Source organism: Caretta caretta, chromosome 9 (assembly GCF_965140235.1).
Source record: "Caretta caretta isolate rCarCar2 chromosome 9, rCarCar1.hap1, whole genome shotgun sequence".
NCBI classification, from domain to species: domain Eukaryota; kingdom Metazoa; phylum Chordata; order Testudines; family Cheloniidae; genus Caretta; species Caretta caretta.
The window spans coordinates 26327232-26352136 of record NC_134214.1 but is presented as its reverse complement, the minus strand read 5'-3'; the positions used below and the strand labels follow the sequence as shown (position 1 = coordinate 26352136).

Here is a 24905-nt window from a genome sequence, read left to right as displayed (position 1 = left end):
GCCTGCCCTTTTGCAAAGTGTAAGTATCCGCCAAACCTCCTTCATAGGCGGGGCAGAAAGACAATCAGCGGCCAAGCACCTTCCTCCCTCTGGAGGCCCAATGGCGGAGGGACTCAAACCTCTGAGCCAATGAGGCAGCGCGGCCTGACGGGCACTAGGCGGCAGCCAATCCGAACAGAAGGGCGAGCGGGGGCGCGTGTGCCTGTGTGGGCCCCCTCCCCTTTCCAGAAGCCAATGGAGGGGGTTAGCGCGAGCCAATGGGTCCGGGCGGGCTGTGAGCGGACCTGAGCGCGAGGCTGCGGGGAAGGGATGGCCCCTGGCGGCGCGAGGCGGCACCGCGGGACTGGTGCACCACGCGCTGGCTGCCGGGGGGCGATGAGAACTCGCGATCTCCTCCCCCGCCCCGCTGGCAGCTGCCGCCTCCCCGTCTCCCAGGGCTGCTGAGGCTCGGGCAGGGCGCCTGCCTGGCCGAGGGGCTCGCGCTGCCCTTGCGTTCCGCCGGGGCTCGGCCGCGGCTGCCTGGCCCAGGAGCCTGCCCGGGAGGCTGGGCACAGCCCTCGCCGCGCGAAGGGGGCTGGCGCTGCACGGGCGTTAGCCGCCGCTGCTCCCTCCCCTGCCGGCTGCTGGCTGCATGCTCACCCCGCTTCAGTGAGAGCCGCGGCGGGGCGGCTTCTCTCCCCTCCCTCCTTCCCCGCTGACTGGAGGTGGGAGGGAGAGAAGAGACCCAGAGAGGAAGGAGCCGGGCGTGCGGAGCGGAGCCATGCGAGAATACAAAGTAGTGGTGCTGGGATCGGGCGGGGTGGGCAAATCCGCCCTCACCGTGCAGTTCGTGACCGGCTCCTTCATCGAGAAGTATGACCCCACCATCGAGGATTTCTACCGCAAGGAGATCGAGGTGGATTCCTCCCCCTCGGTGCTGGAGATCCTGGACACCGCCGGCACCGAGCAGTTCGCCTCCATGCGGGACCTCTACATCAAGAACGGGCAAGGGTTCATCCTGGTCTACAGCCTGGTCAACCAGCAGAGCTTCCAGGACATCAAGCCCATGCGGGACCAGATCATCCGGGTGAAGAGGTACGAGAAGGTGCCCATGATCCTGGTGGGCAACAAGGTGGACCTGGAGGGCGAGAGGGAGGTCTCGTATGGGGAAGGCAAAGCTCTGGCCGAGGAGTGGAGCTGCCCCTTCATGGAAACTTCAGCCAAAAACAAAGCTTCAGTGGATGAACTGTTTGCAGAGATTGTCAGGCAGATGAACTACGCTTCCCAGCCCAACGGGGACGATCAGTGCTGCTCGTCCTGCGTGATCCTCTGAAAGGGCCTTGGGGGCAATGTTGTCGTTCGCAAAGGTTTACAACAAAAAGAAGCAGCAATGTGATCGTTCGAAACAAAGATTGGAAACAACTTTGCATACACAAGGATTCCAGGCTGCAGCAGCACCAGCTGCTGCAGTGATCAGTGTCACGGGGTGGGTGTATTGTTGAAAACGTGGCTTTTTCAGCATGTACATTTCATCGATTTTGATTGTTGCATATTTCCCGTAAGTACCATTTACAGATTGCTGTATTGGCAACTGACACCAGTAAGAAAAGTTTCGGCCTGGAGAAAGGGGAGCTTGTGAGCAATCGTTTTCTAACTGGAAGAGTTAGATTACACCTAAGGAACTAAGGGGAGCAGTAAACGAAGAAACCATTGCAGAGAGGGAGAGAGAAATCTTTCCGTGGACGTGTGGGGGTGAAACTAAGATTGGTGCTCTCTTTTCTTTAGCCAACCTTGAATGCACCCTGTGACTATGATATTGATTCTGAGGATTTCTATGCAAAGTTGGATTATTGTTACAGTGTATCCAATCTGAAGTATTGCACATCTGAACTGGGACTTTTAATAACACTGATGCCAATACAGTGTGGGGTGCCAGAACGTGTCTGCTGATCATTTGTGAAACTATTTTGTTTACCTGCTGTATCGGATGGGAGTTTGGGGGAGAGCGGTAGTATTTTTTTTTTTTTAAAATCAGCTGTGAAAATGTTACAAATCTGCACAATATTTTTTTAGTTGTGTTTTCTTCTTTTCTTCAGGGGGGAGGGAGGTTTGTGGTGGTGGTTTGTTTTCCTTATTTTTGGGTTGGCAATAACTGATTTTGATTAGCTCTCTAAAGTACAAAGACTTCCTAAAATGTGATACAGGGCCAACAGCAACCCTGTGTCTGTAGAGTGCCTTCAAAACTCAGCTGTTCCAGCCGGTGCCAACCTGTGAAAGCTCCACAGAATCCCATTATCTACTACTCCAGAAACTACTTAACAGCTTCCTTTCAGTAATCACACTGAACAAGCCAGGACAAAAAGGCCTATTGTTTAGTGGAATTTATTTCTTATTTCCATTTCAGCCTTTTAAATGTCATTTCCATGTCTTGCAAATTTGGACTGTATTTAATTCAAATTTACAGGCATTTAGTTTTTTGGGAGGATTTCTTTTGTTTTGGTTCTCTGATGTAGGATGTACCTCCAGCCAGCAAAGAGCGAAATCTTAATGTTGTGATGTACCAAGAAAATTCTAACAACTGTATCTTTAATTCCAGACATGCGTTTAATGTCTCTCCGTTTTAAGAATTTTAATACAAATGTTTTGTTTTTTTAAAAAACGAACAGCAAAACTGTGGTTTTTTTAATGTAAGGAGAACTGACTTTAATATGCAATCATGGCAGACGTATGCTTTTTAATCGTGATATTTGTCTAACCAAAATAACAGTATGTTAAGAATGGAGGAAGGTAACCTAAAATCATGAGGCTAGGGAATGTTTCTATTGTATCTGCTGGTAATGTTGGAAACAGTTGAATAATTATATTTAGGTCCTGATGCTACAAGATGCTGTACATGGGCGAATCCTACACTTATATAAATGCTTGTTGAAGTCATTTGGGCTCTATGCAGAACAGCTTGCAGGATTAGGATCTTATTTTGTAATTTTAAAAATAACATGGTTTATTGGAGTCTAGGTGTTGAAGGTCAGCTGTTCGTAAACTTCTATACTTTACTGAAAAAGATACAGCTTTTAAAATTATGCATTAAGACTGTGATTCCTTACCATTTCAAATGTAACTTGCAAAGGAGGGGAAAATGGGATTTTTTTAAAAATACAAAGAAGGCCTGAAAGGCATTTATTCTCCCAAAATTCCCAGATGTGTGTGGGTTTTTTTGTTTTTTTTTTAAGCTCATGATTTGTCTGTCCAGGAGGACTTATGGGAACTAATGAAATTATGACATCACAGGAAACCAAAAGCTGACCAACTGAGGAAGTAGGGACTTTTAGTCAAACTGATTAACATTTAGGGTGCCTAATTCTTCTCACTCCTAATTTAAACCTTGATCATGAATTCACTGTGTCCAATAGCAAAGATCCCACTGACATCAGTTGTGCAGGATCAGGGCCTTACACAGATGTGACTTCATTGATTTCAATCAATGAAGTGACTGTTGTACTTCAGAGAAAAACAAAATGCCCAGTTTCAGCTGATTTATAGCATCTATTTAATTCCTAATACCTAGCAAAAAGCTTGGGAGAAATGATGCCTTAAAGATTAAACATCCACCTCTATCTGAGCTCACAATATTTCACTTCTCTTAAATCCCCAAGAAGCTTTCCTGCCAAACTAATATTTCTACAGTTAAAATAAGTTTAGAAAAAAAACCCAGATGAAGAGAGCTGCAAACTTTTCCCCAACCCACCCTGGATTGATTTCTTTCTAGTCTTCTTTATATAATACATCAAAAGGTACAAACTCATTTTTTTAAAAAAAACAAACCTCACTTTTGCAGTTCACCTTTAAGAACTTAAAAAAAAAAAAAGTTGAATAAAAAAATTTGTTTAAGGACTTTAAAATCAGACGCCATGCTGAATAGCTGTTTTTTATTATTAATATAAGCCACATCTTAACAGGAATTTTCTTTTTCAGTACTAAGGTAGGCTTATTGTAGACATTGTGCATTAAAGTTTAAAAGCATATGTTATACCTGTATCTTGGCCATTGCCAGTGGTCCAATCCTGTCTAAATACTACATGCTTTCCCCCAAGTGCTGAGAGCCCCTATCCCCCAAAACTCATTGACCTCAATGGTATTTGGAAGGTTTTTTAGTACCTAACAGAAGCTGTCCTTGGGTGATTACTGGATGATCTCTGGATAACTTGTTCAGTAGAGTTATCTTCATAATTGCTGCTTTCAACATAATGAAACCTGGCAAACCTAGTTTTCCCAGCAGAATAGCAGTTATTGACATCTAAAATTGAAGCTAAAAAATTTCAAAATACCTCATGATTTCAAATTGCTTCATTTTTGATTTTGTGTGGTGTTTTTTAAAGAAAACCTGACTAAGTAATGATGCAAGTGTGTATGTATAGCATACACCAGCTCAACATAAACTCCAGTTTTAGCTTTGGCCTAGCAGAACAAGTGAAGGTCTTTTAATATATGTTGCTTCTTGCCAAAGGGGTGTATGTGTTTAAGTAGTAACACGTGGCATGGGTCTAATACCATGAGTGCAAGCATATAAATGTTCAAAAATTATATTTTCTCCTGACTGGTGAGGATGCTACAGAAAGGAGCACTGGCTAGCTAGACCTTTCAGAGACTCCAAACTGTTGTGTCGTTCACTAAACATAAGCCTGGTCTATACACAAAAACTACTTTACGAGTACACTGCCTCTTACTGTTCCCGCCCCCCAGTGTGGATGCAGTTATCTGTTGTAAAGGTGCTTTATACTGTTACGTCTTATTTCCCTTCCCTGTGGGAACAAGCTATACCAGTAAAATGTACCTTTTATATTGTTATATAACTGAATCCACAGTAGGGGTTGTGAAAATTTAATTAATTGGGTAGAAAACCCAGACCCCATATATTCTATTGTCCACAATGATTACATTTTTAAAGACCATGACAAATACTGAGCATGTACCATTACAGGAAAGTATGTTATCTTTCAAATATCAGTCTCTATGATCACTGCAATTATGCAATGTTCTAGAGCTAAATGCAGCACTTGTGTTGAAGGTTTACAGTAGGATAGTCAGACCTTATAGCTGACCATAATTCTACAGCCATAATATTGCCTACAGAATTTTTGAGGACTCTGCTCTCAAAAGAATGAGTGTGACTGGTTTGTGCAAAGGGCATTTTAAGGTAGTGGCTGATTGTCTCTTTATGGCCTCTTGGTTCGGTGTCATTTTGACAGACATTGCAGAACATCTGATTTTAGCTTTGAGTGGCAAAAAAATAAATAAATAAATAAAGCTTTTTTTCTGTAAGAAATCTGTGTGAAAGTGAATGCCACTTGTTCTCTTAGGTCCTGCTCTTGAAATTCATAGCAAAACTCTCAGGATTTTTAAATAGGAAAAGGACTTTCGTCCCAAAGTACTTATGAATATAATGTCATTTTTTGACTGCTGTTTGAAGCTCCTCTACTCTGCAGATTCAAATAGCAGGAAATAAAAAAAATTAATACACCCTCACTACATCCGCTGAAGCTACTATTTTGGGTGCTTTGTGCATGTGCTCACAAGATCTGGGACTTCTGGTGCAATCAGTTATCATGTGGGCTGTGTACAGTGTTCAAATACTATTTAAAGGTACCTAAACTGTTCTCAGTAGCGTATAAAGCCTACATCCAAAGGTGTAATTTATACTAAATGCCATCGCAAAAATGTCTTTCCCCAGTTATTACTGTAATGCAGTGACCCTACAGCAAGTTTTGTGTAGAAATTCAGTGCTTGTCAATCTCTCTTATAGGAAAGGATTTATTTTCTTTATTCACAGCCACAAAGGTAACTACCCAAACCCCTGAGTCCTGGGAATAGCTCCCTCCCCAAGAGAGAATCGCATACCTTACCCACTGCAGAAGATTCAAAATCAGGCTTTATTTCAAATAAAAAAAACACTAAAGTGAGGAGTAACCAAAACTTTAGAAATTGGAGAAGGGGATTTGGGGGTGGGGGGTAGCTAGAGAGTAACTCTCCAATATTAGAATTTGATCATCCTTTAAGTGCCACAAGGTTCATACTTTGTTTCCTATTTTATAAAATAAATAGAATGGGTAGAACAGGATACTTGGACTGACTTTCTAACTTTGGACCTGATTGTGTTCCCAAGAAAGCAATGGGGAGAAAATTCCTATTAAAAATCAATGGAAGTGGCATTGAACACTTTCCCTTGTTCCCATTTTCAACTTTACTGGTTCCTTTGTGCAGCCAGTCACTTTCAGGTTGTTAAACACCCAACGAAATCTGACCCTTCTGAGCAGACAGGTTACAGTGTAAATGTTTACGTGATGTAGAATTTGTGGACAGTTGTTTGTTAGACTTCCACTAGTAGTCTCCTCAGAGGAAGTTAAAATATATACTCCAATGCACATCAGATCCTACTTTAAGGCAACTGATGTAGTGATTAGGTAGATGACACGCTACAAATATGCTTAGCAAGATTCTGTAATAGAAGTACATTTTAGCTATAGTGCCTAATTTAAAGAGATTCCTATTTTAATAAGAAAATGTGTGCCTTTGCTCAGAAGATCCAAAACTGATTTACTAATATTAAGTCTCAACATGGGAAACAACCATTCGATGGTGTTACCATTTTTTTTCTAGTGGTGATTTGGGCAAAGAATGAAAAAACGGATAAGAATCAGTAGCCTTATTTTACGAATTCCTGACAAGAAAATATTTTAAGGCAATTGGTTTCTAAAAATGTAGCCTTGGGGTTTTTTAAAATAACTTTGTCTTTCAAATTGTATGCACAAGAAATCTTTTGTAGAAAGTGTGGTGTTAATAGATAGATGTCCAGGCAGCAGACAGCGTCCAGGTGTGCATTTACCTCAGCGACTGCCACTTCTGCAACAGATTTTGCAAGATCTAGATTAGTCATACTGATCACAATCATGTTGTTTCACCTTTTTCTGCCTTCTGGAGATAGTGTATAGTGTACGTTCTGTTCTAGTATGATACTGGATTGAAACAAAAGGGTCATCTTGTGAGTATACATGTTTGGAATTAGATTGCTGGATGGGAGACTGATTCTATATGAGATTAAATGGTTCTTATCAAGTAACTATTGCACAATCATGCAAACGTTTACTTGTATAATGTTCCCTATCGCATCCTTCTCAGTCATGAAGTGGGTCTGTATCTCATGATTTATTTCTTTAGGTTTCTAACTATTTCAGCCAAGATAAAAGTGAGTGGAACTTTAAAAGGTTGAGTATATCTTCATTAATCTACAAGTCCTAACAGCTCCCTGACACATCAGTGGCACAGCTACAAGCTGAGCTTTAGGCATTGCACTACAACTAGATACTTTGTGTTCAATAGGACTCTGTCAGTAAATGAATAAAATCTTACACAAAACATCTCAAGAGTGGCCACTGACGTGGGTGTACCTCAGTTTTTGGTACCTCCAAATCAGGCTCTGGGTGTCCCAAGTTAGGCCAAAATTGTTGGTCAGTCTTGGAAATGTGGCGGCTGCTGCCGGCATTTGATTTTGGTGTGGTGACACTTGACACAAGAATTTACAGATGTTTGTTACTTAATTACCTTGAAGTATGGTCTAGTGGGCTTACGGGGAGATAATCAACAAGACTTAGTGCTTCATGACCATTTAATAAGTAATCCTGAGGTAGGTAAAGGTTATTTTCCAGTTGAAACTGGGTAAGCCCGTTAACATCTTGTTACCTTCAGAGGACTTAGAAAGTCTAGCAGAGATGGAAATGAGGGTGGGGCACAGGGACGTGGCTGAGAGAGCAAGGGTATGGTTCAGTAGCTGGGAGCAAGGTATTCCTGACTTGCACAACTAAAAGGGTAACTGGGCCCTAGGGTGTGTTTCTCCCAGTCGTGTGCCTAACTCTGCTCAGCTGACTTGACAAGTCATTTGGTTTTCCTCTGTACCTCAGTTTCTTCCTCTGAATAGAAAATAAATTCTGATTTCAGAGAATCTATATTGATTTCCTGTAGCTGAGGATTTGGCCTAGTAATTGGTAGTACCAAAATGAAATAGGAGATGGTCAAATAAAGCAAGGAACATGAGAATGGTCAAATAAAGCATGGATAACAGAGAAGGTGCCTGGAAAAGATGATCCACTACTTCAAAGTGGATGCAATTGGTGTGTGTCCCCCCTACCCTTACCCCTAGCTCCCCAAAGTAGTTGGTCTCAAATTTACTCAAAATCTTGTTTTTTAATGAAAAGCATCCAGTAACTAAGTGATAAACTTTTTGTAACCATCTCTAACAGCTTAAATCAGTAAAGATATTTAAAAAGTGACTTTGGGTTAGAGAGAGGACACTCTGCTGGTTATATACTGCCCTTGGTTGTTAGGCATTGTAAATGAATTCCGTGCATATTACTGAGGAGAGACTTGATCTGTATGTGAGGTTGTAATGCCTGTATTGCTAAGGGATTATAAAATCTCCATGGAATAGGAACTCACATAGACATGATAGCCATAAAGTAAAGTTATTTGCAAGGTAGGCTGAAAGGCCTTCAGTAAATAATGATTCATCTGAGTTACTTTAGTAGTAGCCTGGAGAAAGAATCAAGAGCTAAAAAACCCTCCTGCCTTTAAAACTAAGGGAGTATAAATAGTATGGATGGTAAATGGTTTTTGTTCATAAGCTCAAATACTTAAAATGAGCCGAGTAATATATAGCCCTTTGGGGATGAAAGGGACCAATTCCTCCTCTTCACTGCCGGGTGTATTCTGGAGGTGCTATTGTATTTCCTCGTCAAGAGTGAAACAAAAACTGCATGATTGCTGTTACCCTTACCACCACCACCGCCACCACTGTTTCATAAAGTGGCTAACCACATGACTTAAGCGCTCACTGTAAGCTCTGGTGTTCTCTTTTTAATGTAAAGGGTAAAAAAGCCCGAACGACATAGTGATATGTAACTATTTTGTTGCATACCAAAACCCAGCAGTTGAAAGGCTGGGTCATTAATGAACTCTCAGGACAATGCATCATTTTCAGCTATATGTTTAAGTTTAGATCTACTGGAAAGTGAGCACACGTACAGCCTGTTTGACTCTCACCTTTTTTTTAACACTATGCACCAGTGCTAGGTGTCAAAGGGAAACTAAACAAAGTATTTGTTGCAATGTACAGTGACTGGAGAACCTGGAGAAAGTTCCTATAACTAAGATATAAAAGTAATTGTCCAATCCACTTCATTGTACGCTGGTTGCTGTTGTGAGGTGTATATGCACAATCAAGCTACTCTTCTAGACAGACAAAAAAAAGCAGCAGTCATCTGCAGATCTGTTGGGGTATGTCTACAATACATATAAGCCTAGGCTCTGACTCAGGTTTGAATCCAAGCCCCAGGTCTGTCCACACACAAATCAGTCTGACTCAGGTCAGTAAACACTCAGGACTTGGCTCCCAGGAGCCTGCTGTGACTGGGTCCATGTCATGACATTTTGCAGTAAGGACATGGGTCATGCTGCAGACCCGAGCCAGATCTTCATGATGCAGTATGGACCTGTTATCAAGACTGAGACCAAGGTCCGGCAATTGTAAGATCAGTTTTACAGTGTAGTGTGGACACTCAAGCATAGGCTTGGAAACACCTAGTTCACAAGCCTTGGTCCCACAGACCGAGGTTTATGATGTCATGTGGACAGACCCTTGAAGATGTAGGCACAATTTATATAATGTGAGCATGTGTGTTTAAAATATATAATTTAAGGAACGGGACGTCTTTCACACCTGAAATGCATTTGGGAAAAGTATCAAGAGCTGAACAATCATCTGTTAGCCAATCTATCTATCTGGTCAGCTGATACGGAATCATAGTCAAGGGAACAAGACATAGCTGCCAAAGCTGAGAAAAGCAGCAGGGTTATATTGTATCTTTTAACATCTCTTCAGGCATTTTGAAACTGAGCAGGTTTAGTACATCTAGTCTGTGATCTAATAATTCAAGAATCTGATTAATTTTACTATTAATCTCGGAAAAGTTCAAATTAAAATAAATAGTGCAATATTGCTTTTGATTTAAGTAGCCTGTGATGCATTTTATAAAGCACCATGATACATCCAAATATTGCCCTGTAAACAAACAGTATTAATTGTGGGTGACAACACAATTGAGGTGTGGATCACTGACCCTCGCTTTCTATCCCTGTGGAAAATGTGTCAAGAATAATGTGTTATGTGGCATCTCACACCAAACACTCTACGGCCTTCATAGCTACTGAAATGTGGGTAGCTCACTGCTAATTTTTATTCTAACTATATAAGGTGATCCAGCTGTAAAATACAAAGATTGCTGCCTATATATATATATATATATATATATATATATATAATGCAAAAATATTCCTTTCCAGGGCCATTTTGGAAACATCTTTTGTTATCTGTTACATGTTTATACCAACATTTTGTCTTAATGAGTAATTCTACCACTGTCATCAGTTAATACCATGAAAAGCGCAGGCAATAATGCATCTAGACGAGACAGGCTCTATTAATTGCCTGAAGGAAAGGCACCATTTAACCTTTAAAACTGTGCTTGCTTTCATATAGCTTTTCAGAACCATTTGTAGCTTATACTCTGCTAAGCCTTAGAATGCTAACATCGTTGGCATGGACTGGTGGCTGGAAGCAGGAACTTCTGAGTTCTGATCCCAGTTTTGCCACTGATGTTGTGCGGCCTTAGGTTAAGTTGCCCCAGTGTATCTTAACTTTTCGCCCCATCCCCAATATGGTGACAATGACAACCTCGCAGGGGTGTTGTGAGGATTAGCTATTTGTAAGGTGCTTGGTAGCTACATATAAGTTCTAAATATTAAGGGTGTGGTTTTTTTTTAAATATATGTTCACAGCATTCAGAGGGTTTTTCCTTAAAATTTAAGTTTGAAAAATGAAATTCTGACAAAGATACAAAAAATAGCTAATGGTATATAGAAGTATATGGGGGTGTGGCTTGTGGTTAAAAATAAGACTGAAAGCCCAGGTACAGAAGTTCTAGTCCTGACTTATTTGCCACTGGCTTATAGTGTGACCTGGGGCAAGTAACACATGGCTGGATTTTCTAAACATGCTGTGTGGTTTGTGCAGAGGTAAGGGGGCGGGGAATGTTTTCCTAGAACATTTGTATTTGTATATAGAAACATGGGTTCACACATGTATATTGTGCACAAGAGGCCTTCCAGATTTTGAAATTGTAGCCCTTTTTGTGCCTTATTTACTTTTGTGTGTAAAATGGAGTTACTAATACTTATGTACCCCCATAGGATCTGGTGAGGTTAGATGTTAGGCCTGATCTAAACGCACAGTTGTGCCAATACAATTGTAGGTTATACCGGCTTAGTTAAACTGTGTGTAGACAAGCTCGAAGTAAAACATTTTTGAGATACTTAGATACTGGGTTTTTTTATCCACAATTTGCAACACCATGGCAGTGGGGTGGGTATACATTATTTTTGAAGTGCAGAGTGTTTTTTAAACAGTGGGGTTTGAAATTTTCCCCAAACCCATAAAACATTTCCAACCCAGTGTGTTAAGTTGTAACAATAAGGAGTTAGCATAGTATCAGCAAAGTGGTGGACTATGCTTTATTTTAATGGGTTTGTAATAGAAAATTGAAACCAAACATTTGTCCTGTTACTCAAGACCTTAAAAATAACTACTGTGGTTGTTTCTTTGATGCAGAAGGCTGAGCAGATAGAAAAGTCCAAAATGGTTTGTTTATGCAGTAACCACTTATTGTGTGTATAGGAAAGATTCTGAGGCATAATAAATACTACATATTGTACATGTAGCTTCTCTTGTGCTACTAGCAACTGGAGCTTTTCAAGATGGTTACAATGTGATTTAATGTAGTTGGGACCCATGTGTACTTAAGGCTGATACTGGTAACAATAATTTGTCCTTTGAATGAACTAATCTTAAATACCTCAATGTAGGGTTGTGTGTATTTTGTTTCTGAATTGCTGCCAGACTCATCTGATGATTAACAACATTAAGATCAAAGTAAGTAAGATAATGAAGTACTGGAGTAATTAAATTCTCAGTTTTGAGATCTTGACTTCCCCCACCCCTAGCCCTTTTTAGATGTTCTTGCAGCATTAGAGTAGCTGTCTGGTTTTTCCTGTTTCTTGTCTCAAATACTGTTTGCTTTGGTGAGGATTTTGTTTTCCCTCTGATGTTGGATCTTGGCTTCTTCAATTAAAAGGAAAAAGCAGAGGAGAGAGATTCATGTTTGAATCATTACCTAGTGCCTCAGAACATGTGCCATACACTTCAGACATTTTTGAAATGAGAAGTATCTTAAGGGAGATGATTGAACATACGGGGTACTTGGCAGCAAAATTAACCCCCCTATACCACCCACCCCCAAAAGTGGCTTTTGCTGTGTCTTGATATCAAAATAGTTTTTAGGATAGAGCTGTATAGGTTACATAGAAACATAAGTTTCTAACTTTAAGCACCTAAAATAATTCTGCTTGTTTGTTTCAGACATCTTTGAACTTAATTTTCATGGAATGTCAAATGTATATGTCCAGCTTGATTAACCCAGTAAATCATCCTGTTACTAAGCATGTACGGAGTACAGTCTCTCTTTCTTGCTCTGGTGGTAGCAATCTGTTATGCTTGTCTGGATTGTTTGTGGTCTGTACCTCTGTGAATAAAATATTCAGTTTACTTCTCACCTATGTGTCTCTCAACAAGTAGACTGAAACTAAAGACTGTCTAGGCTGCAATATTAAGACCACAAGGACAGGTATTCCTGGATTTTTACAAAGCTAATGATAAATCAGAGTTTCTCAGTGGGCATCTGATTACAGCTTGTTTCAGATCTGCATAAGATCCTAAGACTAGCAGCCACCAAGGGTTTGTCAACAGTAGAATGTTTAATTTGAGTTAGTTAATTGTGAAATAACTTGAGTTAGCTAACATGTTTGTGTATGCTAGTCTGGTCACTCCACATATGCTTGATCCTGGACACACATGTTCTAAACAAAATATGTGTTCATTAATTTAATTGCTTGCCAGATAACTCAACTCTAGGTAAAAATTCTAGTGTAGGCAAACCCTTAAATGTGTATATTCTGCTCCCAGTTACATGGTTGTAAATCTGAAATAACTTTATTGACTTTGTCCTGATCCTGCAAACACATGCATAATTAACTTCACAACTGTTCTTAGTGCCATTGAAATCGGAGGTCTTACACTGTTGTAACCGAGAGCAGCATTGCTCTCTCTATTTTAATTTGAGAATCTAGCATGTACCTGTCAATGTAATTTTTAAAAATGTATGAATATTTAATTTAAAAAATCCAACTATTTAGTTCTTCAGAGCTAGTTTAATCAAAATAGCAAGGTTGGTAAAAGTCTGTAAGCATATGTTAAGATTTGCTATAGAGTTCTGTGCTTAGAAACCACAGTGATGGGAATCTTTGCATGTTTGTTGTTTGTAAAAGTCGTAGGGTAGAATAGGAGCCTGAAAAGGATACACTTTGTAGTCTCAAAAAGAAAAGGAGGACTTGTGGCACCTTAGAGACTAACAAATTTATTTGAGCATAAGCTTTTGTGAGCTACAGCTCACTTCATCGGATGCATTCAGTGAGCTGTAGCTCACGGAAGCTTATGCTCAAATAAATTGGTTAGTCTCCAAGGTGCCACAAGTACTCCTTTTCTTTTTTGCGAATACAGACTAACACGGCAGCTACTCTGAAACCTGTCACTTTGTAGTCTGTATCACCTAACCCAGTACCAGTCATTCATAACCTGTCTAGGCATCTCTTTAGGAGTAGAACTACCAATCATTCCATGTTGTGTAGTACACTTCAAAGCAGGCTCCAATAGGTGCTCACTCTGAGGCTGCTCTGAACATCTTTCATAGATTCTAAGGCCAGAAGGATGATTGTGATCATCTCGTCTGACCTCCTGTATAAGACAGGCTGTCGCACTTCCCTGAATTAATTCCTGCAGAACTAGAACAGATCTTTCCCTCAACTCTGCCTAGCAATCTCTGGAAGACACAGACCTGGTTACCTAGGGAATTCCTATTCGAACCTCTCTGTGGTACCATATTATGCAGTATACTCTAGAAGATATCCCTTTCGGCCTTCCAGTTGCAGAGCACTGCATTTTCAGATCATGTTAGGTGGGACAAGGGCTGCTGACTGGCAGGTGGTGTAGCAGGAAAAATTTTCAGCTCCTGGGCAGCTCCTCTGTCCCTCACTTCTGCTCTTTGGGGGGGAGTGAGAGTAGCAGAGAGTTTGGGCGTCTGGGCTCCAGAAGGACAGTGGCGTGGGTGCAGCAGCAGATGCTGTGCTGTCAGCCCTCAGGTAGTATTGGGTGAGTGGGTGTGTATAAGAAGGCTAAATAGAAGCCGAGGAAAGGACACCCCTTCGTAGAATCTAATCCCCAAATGTCTGAAACATGTGACACACATTTTATTGCACACTGTACCGTTAGTAACAAATGACGGTTTAAGAATAAAATGTGTTTATCAGGATGCTTTCCCCCTGTATCATAGAAAGCAGTTTGCAGTCTGTTACAGGCCCTCTTTCCTGCTCCTACTGCCAATTAACTTGTTATAAATTGCAACATTATTATTTTGTATTCAGAGTGAGTACATCTTTAGACACATTTTGTACTTAAAAAATTATTGGTATGGCGTGATCATGCCGGAAAATATGAGTGTCAACATTGGAAGGTTGAGAGGTAGGCTTATATTACGAAGCCAGTGTTAGAGCCAGGTGGTTTGATGCACAGTTTTAAGAAACTGAATTTTAATGAGGGACCAAACTGCAATCACCACTTCCACCTACTAATATGTTTTTAGTTTCCTTTATACATTTGGCAGCAATCTGTTCATAGTAAATTTCACACTTTCCCCGGTATAGTAGGCTTTTCTCCTTATATGAATCTGTCACACAGCAACAAAGGAGACAGAATAATTTTTAAAAGAAGAAAAATATAGTTATAAGAATCACAAAAATTGGTAGGGATAACGGAGTAGCTATGACTATTACAGTAAATAACTGAAAAAATGAAGAAATCAAAGAAAACTTTATGAAGTCAAATGCCTGCTGTGTAGTGTGGTACCGAGTCTGTTGCACTGTAGCCTTCTATGCCATTTTGGTGGCATAAAGGGAATGGAAATCCTGTGTAAGGGGCCTCCAGTGCTTCCATAAAGCAGCTGGAATAGCCCAGTATATGGGGTAGGGAGTGGAAAGGCCAGGGCCAGAGAGGATGGGTAGCCACAGTTCACTGTGCTCCAGCTATTCTCTGCTTCCCATGGCTAGCAGAGCATGAGTTAGAGCTGCTCCAGCGGATGCTGGAGGCTGCATAAGCCCCTCAACTATCCCAGAATAGGGAGAGAACAAAGGTGGCTGGAACTATCCTCTTCTGTCTTCCTCCCCACTCTCTACTGTCCCCTTTTGCATTTCCTGCATCCAGCCCAGGGATGGACTGACTGTGAATCAGAGCCTGAATGGATCACTGCCTAAGACCATAAAAAGGCTCCTAGTCCAAACTAAAAAGCTTGCTGTTCTGTAAATAAAACAAAGGAACACACTAAGTCAGACATGCCATGTTCATGTAAGTACTTTGGCATGATGTAGAAACTTTAAAAAGAAAAAGCAATGGAACCCTCTGGGCAGGGCTGGCTCTAGGCACCAGCAAAGCAAGCACGTGATTAGGGCGGCACATTTCAAGGGGCAGCATTCCTAGAGCCGGCCCTGCCTCTGGGTTGGCTTCTGCTCATTCCCTGGGGGTATATTTGTCTCTTAACCCCAAAGAGGATTTGGGGTCTGATGTAGTACATAAGATTTGAACTCTTGATTAAAACTGAATCAACTTCAAGTTGATAATCTCTTTGTCAACATAAAAAATTAAGTCAATTTCAATCAAATCTCTTTAAGATAAAACTCCCCTTCTTCAGAAATATGTATTGTGGTGGTCATTTCTGTTATTCATGAAGCTAACAAAGAGGGGAGAGTCAGTGTAATACTGACAGTGAGGGAAATATAATTTTTTAAGGGATAGGGTGACCAGATGTCCCGATTTTATAGGGCCAATCCAGATTTTTGGGTCTTTTTCTTATATTATCTCCTATTACTCCCCCCTCCCCCCCAACCGCGTCCTGATTTTTCACATTTGCTGTCTGGTCACCCTAGTAATGGGTCATCTATGACAAAAACAAAGTTGAGAAATAATTGTTGCTCGATGTATTGGTTCTTTTTTCATTTAATAACACTAGTTCTCATTATCCTTGTGCAATAAGAAGAGAATTGCATGAGTCTGAGGGGATCACACTAATTTGTTTCAATTACCAGTGCAAAATAGGGTGCATGTGATTCTGTATTTCACCATCTTGTGAAATACCTGACAAACAAAAATTGTGGTCAAAATGTATTATAATCCGGCTTTGATTTGTGCAAGTTGTCTATGAAATACAGTATGTTGCAACTCAGTGTTACATTGGCTTAATGTCATCCCTCCTATTGAAACTGTTAGTGAATTTGTTCTGATAGCTCAACTCATAGATTTTAAGGCCAGGAGGGACCATCATGATAATCCAGTCTGACCTACTGTGCATCTGAGGACACAGAGCCTCTCCCACCCACTTTGGCAATAGGTCAGTAACCTCTGGCTGAGTTGCTGGAGTTCTCCAGGCTAGATTTAAAGACTTCCAGTTGCAGAGACTCCCCATGCTATATAGGAAGGTGGAAACTGCCCCCCCAGGGTCTCTGCCATTTTGACCTGCAGGAAAATTCCTTCCTCACCCCAAATATGGTGATTAGTGAGCATGTGGGCAAGACCTACCAGCCAGACATCTGGGAAAGAATTCTCTGTAGTAACTCAGGGCCCTCCCCATCTAGTGTCCCATTTCTGGCCATTGGAGATATTTGCTAATAGCAGATGCAGATGGGCCATATAGCATTGTAGGGAAACTCCTCATACCACCCCTTCCATAAACGTATCAAGCTCAGTCTTGAAACCAGTTAAGTTTTTTTACCCCCACTACTCCCGTTAAAAGGCCTTTGCAGAACTTAACTTCTCTGATGGTTAGAAACCTTCATCTGATTTCAAGCCTAAATTTGTTAAAGGCCAGTTTATATCCATTTGTTCTTGTGCCAACATTTGCCCTTAACTTACATAACTCCTCTCCCTGCCTGGTGTTTATCCTTCTGATGTATTTATAGAGAGCAGTCATGTCTCCTCTCAGCCTTCTTTTAGTTAGGCAAAACAAATCAGGCTCCTTAAGTCTCCTCTCATAACGCAGGTTCTCCACTCCTCTGATCACTCTGGTAGCCCTTCTCTGCATCTGTTCCAGTTTGAATTAATCTTTCTTCAACCTGGGAGACCAGAACTGCACCTGCGCTTCTACTGAGGTTCCTCTGGCCAGTGTAGGCAGGGATGAACTATGCTATTGACTCAGAAAGTGGGGCTTTCTAGACAGACTAAAGCTTCTTAAAGGGCCCCTTCAGAGAGAGTAAAGAACAAATGGGCCAGATTCATTCCTGATGTGAATGAACTTGGCACTGTGATGCTATCCCTTCCTCGTTTATTTTGAATGAAATTCACTCCTCCCTATGCACAGCCTGTGTAACTGAGCTTTATGTCTGGAATTACATAACGAGATGAGTAGACAGGGGTGCCCACTCCGAGAAGGGGCTACAATACATTGTTACTGTACCAACCTATGGATTGACCCAGTGGCTGTTGTCACTCTGAAGAAAATGTGGGCCACTGGATCCATTTAGGTGCATATTTTATTGGCCAGTCCCAATTCTCCTTCACTGGCCTACTTGAAGCTGGCAGAGAGCCCCCTTTGCATATACAAGGGATGCACAAACTGTACATTCTCACCATACGGCTTAAGCATTATGCACTAGGATGAATTTCACCCTTTATCCCATTTTATTAACCCTGCTATTGTAATACCTTTTGGCTGGCTCTATCTATCGAAGGTACTGTGGCAAGGCACCTCCTGAACCTTGGTGGGCTAAGTGCTTCCCCCTCTGGTGGTGGGGGCCTGGAGTAAGTCAGTCCCACTCTGGATAGTATTTATTCTTCCATGTGGGGGTTTATTTTCCAATATTTTCCAGGCAGGCCTAAGGGGTGCCCCACTGTCAAACAAAAAAAGGAACCAGTTCCAATACATAACAAAGGGGGATACCTTTTCCTACCCCCCACTCCAAAGGTGTGTGGCCTTATTGGCCCTGGGGTACCAGTGCTTCCCCTAAACAGGCAGTCAGTTGTGTGGCTTCCCCTATAAGGAGGGGAGTAGCCACCCTGGAACTACCTTTCTCCCTGCTGCCACTAGGCCTGCACCACTGAGAGGGAGGCATGTACTATTATCCTGAGGCACAGAGAGAAAGTGATTTGCTCTGTCATAGACTTCCTGTTCTGTGAGGACAAGAACTTGAACCTGGGTCTCCCAAGTCCCCAAATAATGCCCTAAACTACTGGACCATCCTTCCTCTCCTATCAATGGTCTCACGACAACAACCTTCGTCCTTCAAGAATAATGCCTTGGAAAAATTGGAAAGGGCTCAGAAAAGAGATACAAGAATGAGTCAAGATCTGAAAAACATGCCTTATAGTGAGCTGAAGCTAGATGAATTCAGACTAGGAACAAGGTGCACATTTTTAATCGGGAGGGTAATTAACCATTGGCACAACTTATTGATGGATGTAGGGGAGTCTCCATCCCTTGAAGCCTCTAAATCAAGCCATGTTGTCTTTCTAAAAGATGTGCTATAACTCATACAAAAGTTATGGGCTTGATGCACAGATTACTGAGTGAGATTCTATGGCCTGTATCATGCAGGTCAGACGAGATGATCATACAATTTTAGGCCAGAGCTGACCATTATATCATATAGTTTGACCTCCTGTCTGTCATAGGACCTTATGCTTCACCCAGTTATCCTTGTACTGAGCCCAATAACTTGTGTTTGACTAAATCATAATTTCCAGAAAGGCATCTAGTCTTGATCTGAAGACTCCAAAAAATAGAGAGTTAGTAGATTAAGCCATGGGGTTAACAGAAAAGTTGACAAAAGTAAAATAATTTAATACTTCTAACCAGTTTTGCCCTTGATTTCCATGAGTGTAGGATCAGGTCTTGTTACAGAAGTGCTGCTTTGAAAAATTCATGGTGATATTAAAAAAAAAAGAGATCTGGTTGATGAATTGGAATTCAATAGTGAATATGGCACGTTACATATTTTTCCAGCTCTGTGCACAATTAATAGAGTTTTGAGTGTCTCTAATTTCTACTAATAAATCCACTCTGACTAATGTGCACAGTTCAAAAATGTTTCAAATAAAAAAAATAGATTGTATGGATTAAAAAAGCAGTATGGTCAGCAAGCCCCACTAACGTTCCCCTTTAGCTATCAGTATATTATCTATTGATTTTGAACATAATTTAAAAAAACCCTCTCTCATAAAATCAAACAGCGGTCAGTAATATATTGTTCATTGATGAGCCATCTTCAATATGTGTATACATTCTTTGCAGCCACATGCAGTAAATAATTTCCTAGAAATCGATCTCTTGAGGGAGCACTGTACGATACTGGAGTGTCTAAGCACAGCAGGATTTTTAAATTTGTCCAAAGGACAGTCTTTCCTGAGGAGTTTTAGCTTTTCTTAGCGGGCCTAATGAGATTGCTACATATTATGGAATCACAGAAGTTTGAGATGAAAAGACCTGTGATTCTGATAGGATTAACGCTTTGCAGAATTTTCAACAAGGATATGTTAGTTTCCATGAAATGGGGACTTACAAGACTTTTATCCAGCTGTGAATTGCTATCTTAAAGAGCTGAGTCTAGCAAGTAGCACTGGGGCAGGAAGTCAGAAATTACAATAAAAGAGTTCAGTGTGTTCTCTTGTTGGGGCTAGGGGTTGTTTGTGATCGCAGAAAAATGAATTTCGTAATTGCCAGTGAATTCATTAAAACTGTAGGAAGCCACCCTACTCATTGCCACACCTCTCCCCACCTGAAATCCCTCTCTTTATTAATCTCTCAGTGATGCTGTCGTGGACAAGACCAATTAAGGTGCTATTGTAATATGGGTAAAATTACACCTTAAATCAATACACTGAGCTAAAATTTGTCTTCTAGCTGTAGGGAAAACCCTGGAAGCTCTTTATAAATTCCTGTTTAGGGAGCTTCCTCCACTGGGTCTTATGAGGGGCATTCTCCGTCCACCCTCAAAATTAGTGGCAGATTTGGCCTTCTGTCCTACAGGTCTTCAGAGGCCCTGAGACTCTCCACTGCTTCCTGAGCTCCATGGCAGCATGATTCCTATAGGATGCTTCCCATAGCTCTCTGTTACCTACTACTTGCCCCATATATGTGGGGCCCCATAGTCAGCATCATCTCGTTGGGTGTTACAGCATCAGGCTTCAAGTTTGTAGTAGGTTTTTTGGGGGGTTTCTTCATAGAGTGGGATACAATTCCCTACAGAGCATCCAGGGTATCCCTAGATATTTGGAGAACCCTCTCCTTGTTGGAGGACTCAGGGAGGGTTTCTTCATGCTATGGATCTGCCAACCTCCACCCACTGGATAAATGCACTCTATTTGAGTTTCCTTTTGCTGTAGAAGCAGACAGGATGTTCTTAGCACCATATGTTCATAAAATGTACTCACTATGGATTTTTAGAATTGTTCAAAATCTGAGACTTACATCTCGATGCAGCAGTACTCTTTACAAAACTGTTGGTTTTATAAGCATGGCTCTATACCAGTAGATGTTCATTGTTGTTGATTTTGGATATTAATCGTTTTTTGTATAAATTTTTATGAACAACAAACCCAATGCCAATGGTAAACCCACAGAAGAGATTCTGTGTGGTCCAAAGGATATGTCTTTCTTTTTTTCTTGTCTACCTGCTCGCACCAGCTGCCTTTTTTTTTTTTTTTTTTAACTACCATACACTCATGAGAAGGGGTGGGGATCATGTGTCCCAAGATCATTCAATGATTTAAAAAAAAAGAAATCTCAGAAAGCAGGGTCAAACTTTCAAAGGCGGTTGCCTAAAGTGCAGCCTCTTGTTCATTGTTATGAGCATCTGCTATACACATACAAAATAGGTAAGTGTGTGAATGAGGGGTTTTTGCATGCAACAGCTGCATTCTGAAGTTTTGCAGCTGTTTAACTCATGCTTGGAAACCAAAGTCATTTACTGTATAAAGAAAGTCAGTGGGTGTGTATGTATAATGTTCCCTTTTTTTCAACTTGACTATTTTTATAGTATGTTTAGGAACTTCCATTTATTTTTCACCATTAGGAACTTCCATTTATTTTTCACCATAAGAGTGTTAAGACCAAAATGGCTAGATTTCCAAGGTTTATTGTAATATTTGCTGTAGAAAAGCTATGAGAGTGAACATGCTTTCCCATAGGTTTAGGCCTTATCTACTGCAAGACAAATCCATAACAACATGGACATAATGAAGCCCATTTCTTCCTAGAAAAGTGCTAAAACAGTTGTAGGTCATGCTGTTGGCAAACTGTCTTTGAATTAAGCCAGGACTTTGGGCAAGCAACGTTGTTGGGGACAGAAGAAAGTCTTCAGACTGGGATGTACACGATGCCTTCTCAGGTAAGAAGTGCTAGCTACTGAGTAAGGCTATGTTTTTGTCATGGATATTGTGAAAGTCATGGAATCCCTGACTTCTGAAGACTTCTGTGACTTTAGCACACAGGTGGCTGGGAGCTGCAGGGTACCTCCGCCACCCAAGGCAGCAGGGCCTCCAAGCTCTCAGGCAGTGGGGGTACCCCGCAGCTCCCAGCTGTTGCCGGCAGTGGGGGACCCTCAAAGCTCTCAGCTGCTGCAGGTGGTGGGGGACCCCCAATGCTCCTGGCCGCCATGGATGGCGGGGGGACCCCATAGCTCCTGGCTGCCATGGGACCCGGCTGCCCCAGCAGCTCCCAGCCACCGCAGTCAGCTTGTGGGGGACCCCGGATCTTCTGGCTGCTGTGGGCAGCAAGAAGGACCCGGTTGTCCGTGGCTGCTAGTGAGGTCTCCACAGCTCTCTGGAGCTCCCCAGATGCCACAGGCAGCAGAGGGAACTTGCAGCTCCCTACCACCACAGGCGGTAGTGGGGACCCTGCAGCTTCCAACTGCCTCGGGTGGCGGAGGACCACAGCAGCTCCCCACAGCTCCTACCCACTGTGGGTGCAGGATACCCCACAGCTCCTTGCCACTCAGGGCACTGTGGGTTTTCTGAGCAGCCATGGATGAGGGGGAACCCTGCAGCTCCTGGCTAGCCCCCACAGCTCCTGACCTCTGGTGGCAGGGGACCCCATAGTTCAGAGCTGCAGGGGAGGGGGATCCTTGCGCTCTGAGCTCCCATGCGTGGTGGGGGCCCTGGAGCTCCCAGCCAGGCCCTCACAGCTGCCTAGAGGCTCCCCATATTGTGACGGATATTTTTATAATATAAAATATAATATAAAAATATCCGTAAAAGTCCGGGGACGTAAAAGTCAGGGACGGATCATGGGCTTCCATGAATTTTTCTTTATTGCCTATGATCTGTCTGTGACTTTATTAAAAATATCCATGAAAAAATCAAAAATCTTAGCCTTACTAATGCATTATTCCATATTACTTAGCAAGCTCTGGGAATTCTCTTAGCTGTTGTCAGTGCTGACTTTATTGGTGCAATTTTCTCTTGTGGTTATTCTAGTAAATGGATTCAATCAATGCTCCTGGATAGTATATACCATGTTCAAGTATTCCTTTGATGTGGGAAAATCACAAATCCTAAAGGTACTGAAAGGGCTATAAAAGCTATGTTGTTTCAGAATTTTAAAATACTTAAATGTTATGTTTCCAGTGAGCAGTGTCTCATGACATTATCTACAGTATGTGGTGAATGGGAAGTTAGGTTTCCACTTAAATTCCCATATAGGATGTAAGCAGCTGGATGCAGAGTGTATGCATTTGACACCTTTTAACCATTTGTGCTGTCTTGCTTTCACTTTTAGAACAGTTAAATCAGCCAAGCAAATTATGGACCATTTTAAAAGAAGTCCTTTATCTTTAACTTCTTCAAATAAGGTTTTATAATGAAAACCCTTCCACAGCCTTCAGATTGGTCTACACTTTAAACGGTTTGCCACAGTGGAGAAACATATGTGTAATGACCCAGCCACTCCCAGTCTCTATTCAACCCAGGTTAATGATATCTAGTTTGCATATTAATTCAAGCTCAGCAGTTTCTCACTGGAGTCTGTTTTTGAAGCTTTTCTGTTGCAAAATTGCTAGCCTTAAGTCTTTTACTGAGTGGCCAGAGAGGTTGAAGTGTTCTCCTACAGGTTTTTGAATGTTATGATTCCTGATGTCAGATTTGTGTCCATTTATTCTTTTACGTGGAGACTGTCCAGTTTGGCCAATGTACATGGCATAGCGGCATTGCTGGCACATGATGGCATATGTCTATTATATATGGTAGATGTGCAGGTAAACGAGCCCCTGATGGCGTGAGCGGCTGGGTCATTACACATATTGAATCTATTTCCCCATATATCCTCACACCTTCTTGTCAACTGTTTAAATGGGCCATCTTGATTATCACTACAAAAGTTTTCTCCTGCTGATAATAGCTCATCTTAATTAATTAGCCTCTTACAGTTTGTATGGCAACTTCCACCTTCTCTGTATGTATATATATAATCTTCTTGTGCTCTAATAAATTTGTTAGTCTCTAAGGTGCCACATTTACTCCTGTTCTTTTTAATTCAGCCAGAGGTCATAAGCCTATTGCCAGAGTGGTTGGTGAGGGTTGGTGGCCTGCAGTAGATGATCATAATGGTCCCTTTTGGCCTTAGAGTCTATGAGTCTACGTGTAAGCATAGGTGTAGAGACAAGCATTGTACAGTGAATAAATAATACTACTATCTGTGTAGTTTTTTGAGTGCTCTCTTTTGAAAGATTAAGCAAGTGTATCACTAATGCAGCTTTCACAGATTTTTAAAGTGACAACCACTCTATCTTGGTAATTAAGTGTTTGCAGTGGTTTTGTAGCTGTCTTGGTCGAGACGAGGTAGGTGAGGTGATATCTTTTATGGACCAACTTCTGTGGATGAATGAGACAAGCTTTCGAGCTTACACAGAGCTTTTTCAGGTCAAGACGATCTCTGTGTAAGCTTGAAAGCTTGTCTCTTTCACCAGCAAAACCTGATCCCATGAAAGATATTTCCTCACCCACCTTGTCTTGGTAATTAAGTGTCAGGAGTTCTGACAAGCAGCACAATCCTGTGATGCCCTCATTCAGGGAACAATTCTATCTCTGCATAGTATTTTCAGTTCGTAAAACTGATGGTTTCTTTTACACATGGCTGGGCAGACAATTTGTATGCTGATCACCATGGAAACTGGCTGATACTTTGCTTGGTCAAACTGTTTCCATATTGTATGAGTGAGCTGGCTTTGAGAAATGCAAATAAGGGAGCATGGGGGAGGATGAGTGAAAACAGCTTATTTCTTTATATTTGCTACCAAACCTAATAGTGTCCTTCCCCCACCAATATTCCTTCACTCCATTATACACAGGCTTTCTCCTCAGTGACTCCCACCTCCCTCTCTTTTCAGGTTGCACCAGCTTCCTGATGTAATTGGAAATAATACCAGTCTGCTACCTGTAAATTTATTTGTGACCATGATTATTAGCTGACTTCTTCATGCTATTATGGAAAGTATTGTATGGGTGCTCCCTTCTTTGACAGATTATTCCCACCCACCCAAAATTATTCCCTTTCTCCCCTGGATAGGACTTCACCCAGGAATCACTGCAATGCATCCATCTATTCCAACACTTTCATCAACACGGACAAGCCCATGGTGTCAGTAAATGGAACAGTTAATGTGAATATAATGAAATA

The 24905-nt window shown here is 41.6% G+C and overlaps 1 protein-coding gene across 1 annotated transcript; it reads left to right on the top strand.

Annotated features, from left to right (window-relative positions):
• Positions 1 to 212: 212 nt before the first annotated feature.
• On the top strand, positions 213 to 12692 carry RAP2B (RAP2B, member of RAS oncogene family). The gene has a single exon (XM_048864186.2). The coding sequence runs from the start codon at positions 761 to 763 to the stop codon at positions 1310 to 1312; it is 552 nt and encodes a 183-aa protein (XP_048720143.1). The 5' UTR covers positions 213 to 760; the 3' UTR covers positions 1313 to 12692.
• Positions 12693 to 24905: the final 12213 nt, after the last annotated feature.

What these genes read in the sequence shown, in the direction of transcription:
- RAP2B (XM_048864186.2), top strand. Translation starts at nt 761, where the DNA reads ATGCGAGAATACAAAGTAGTGGTGCTGGGATCGGGCGGGGTGGGCAAA.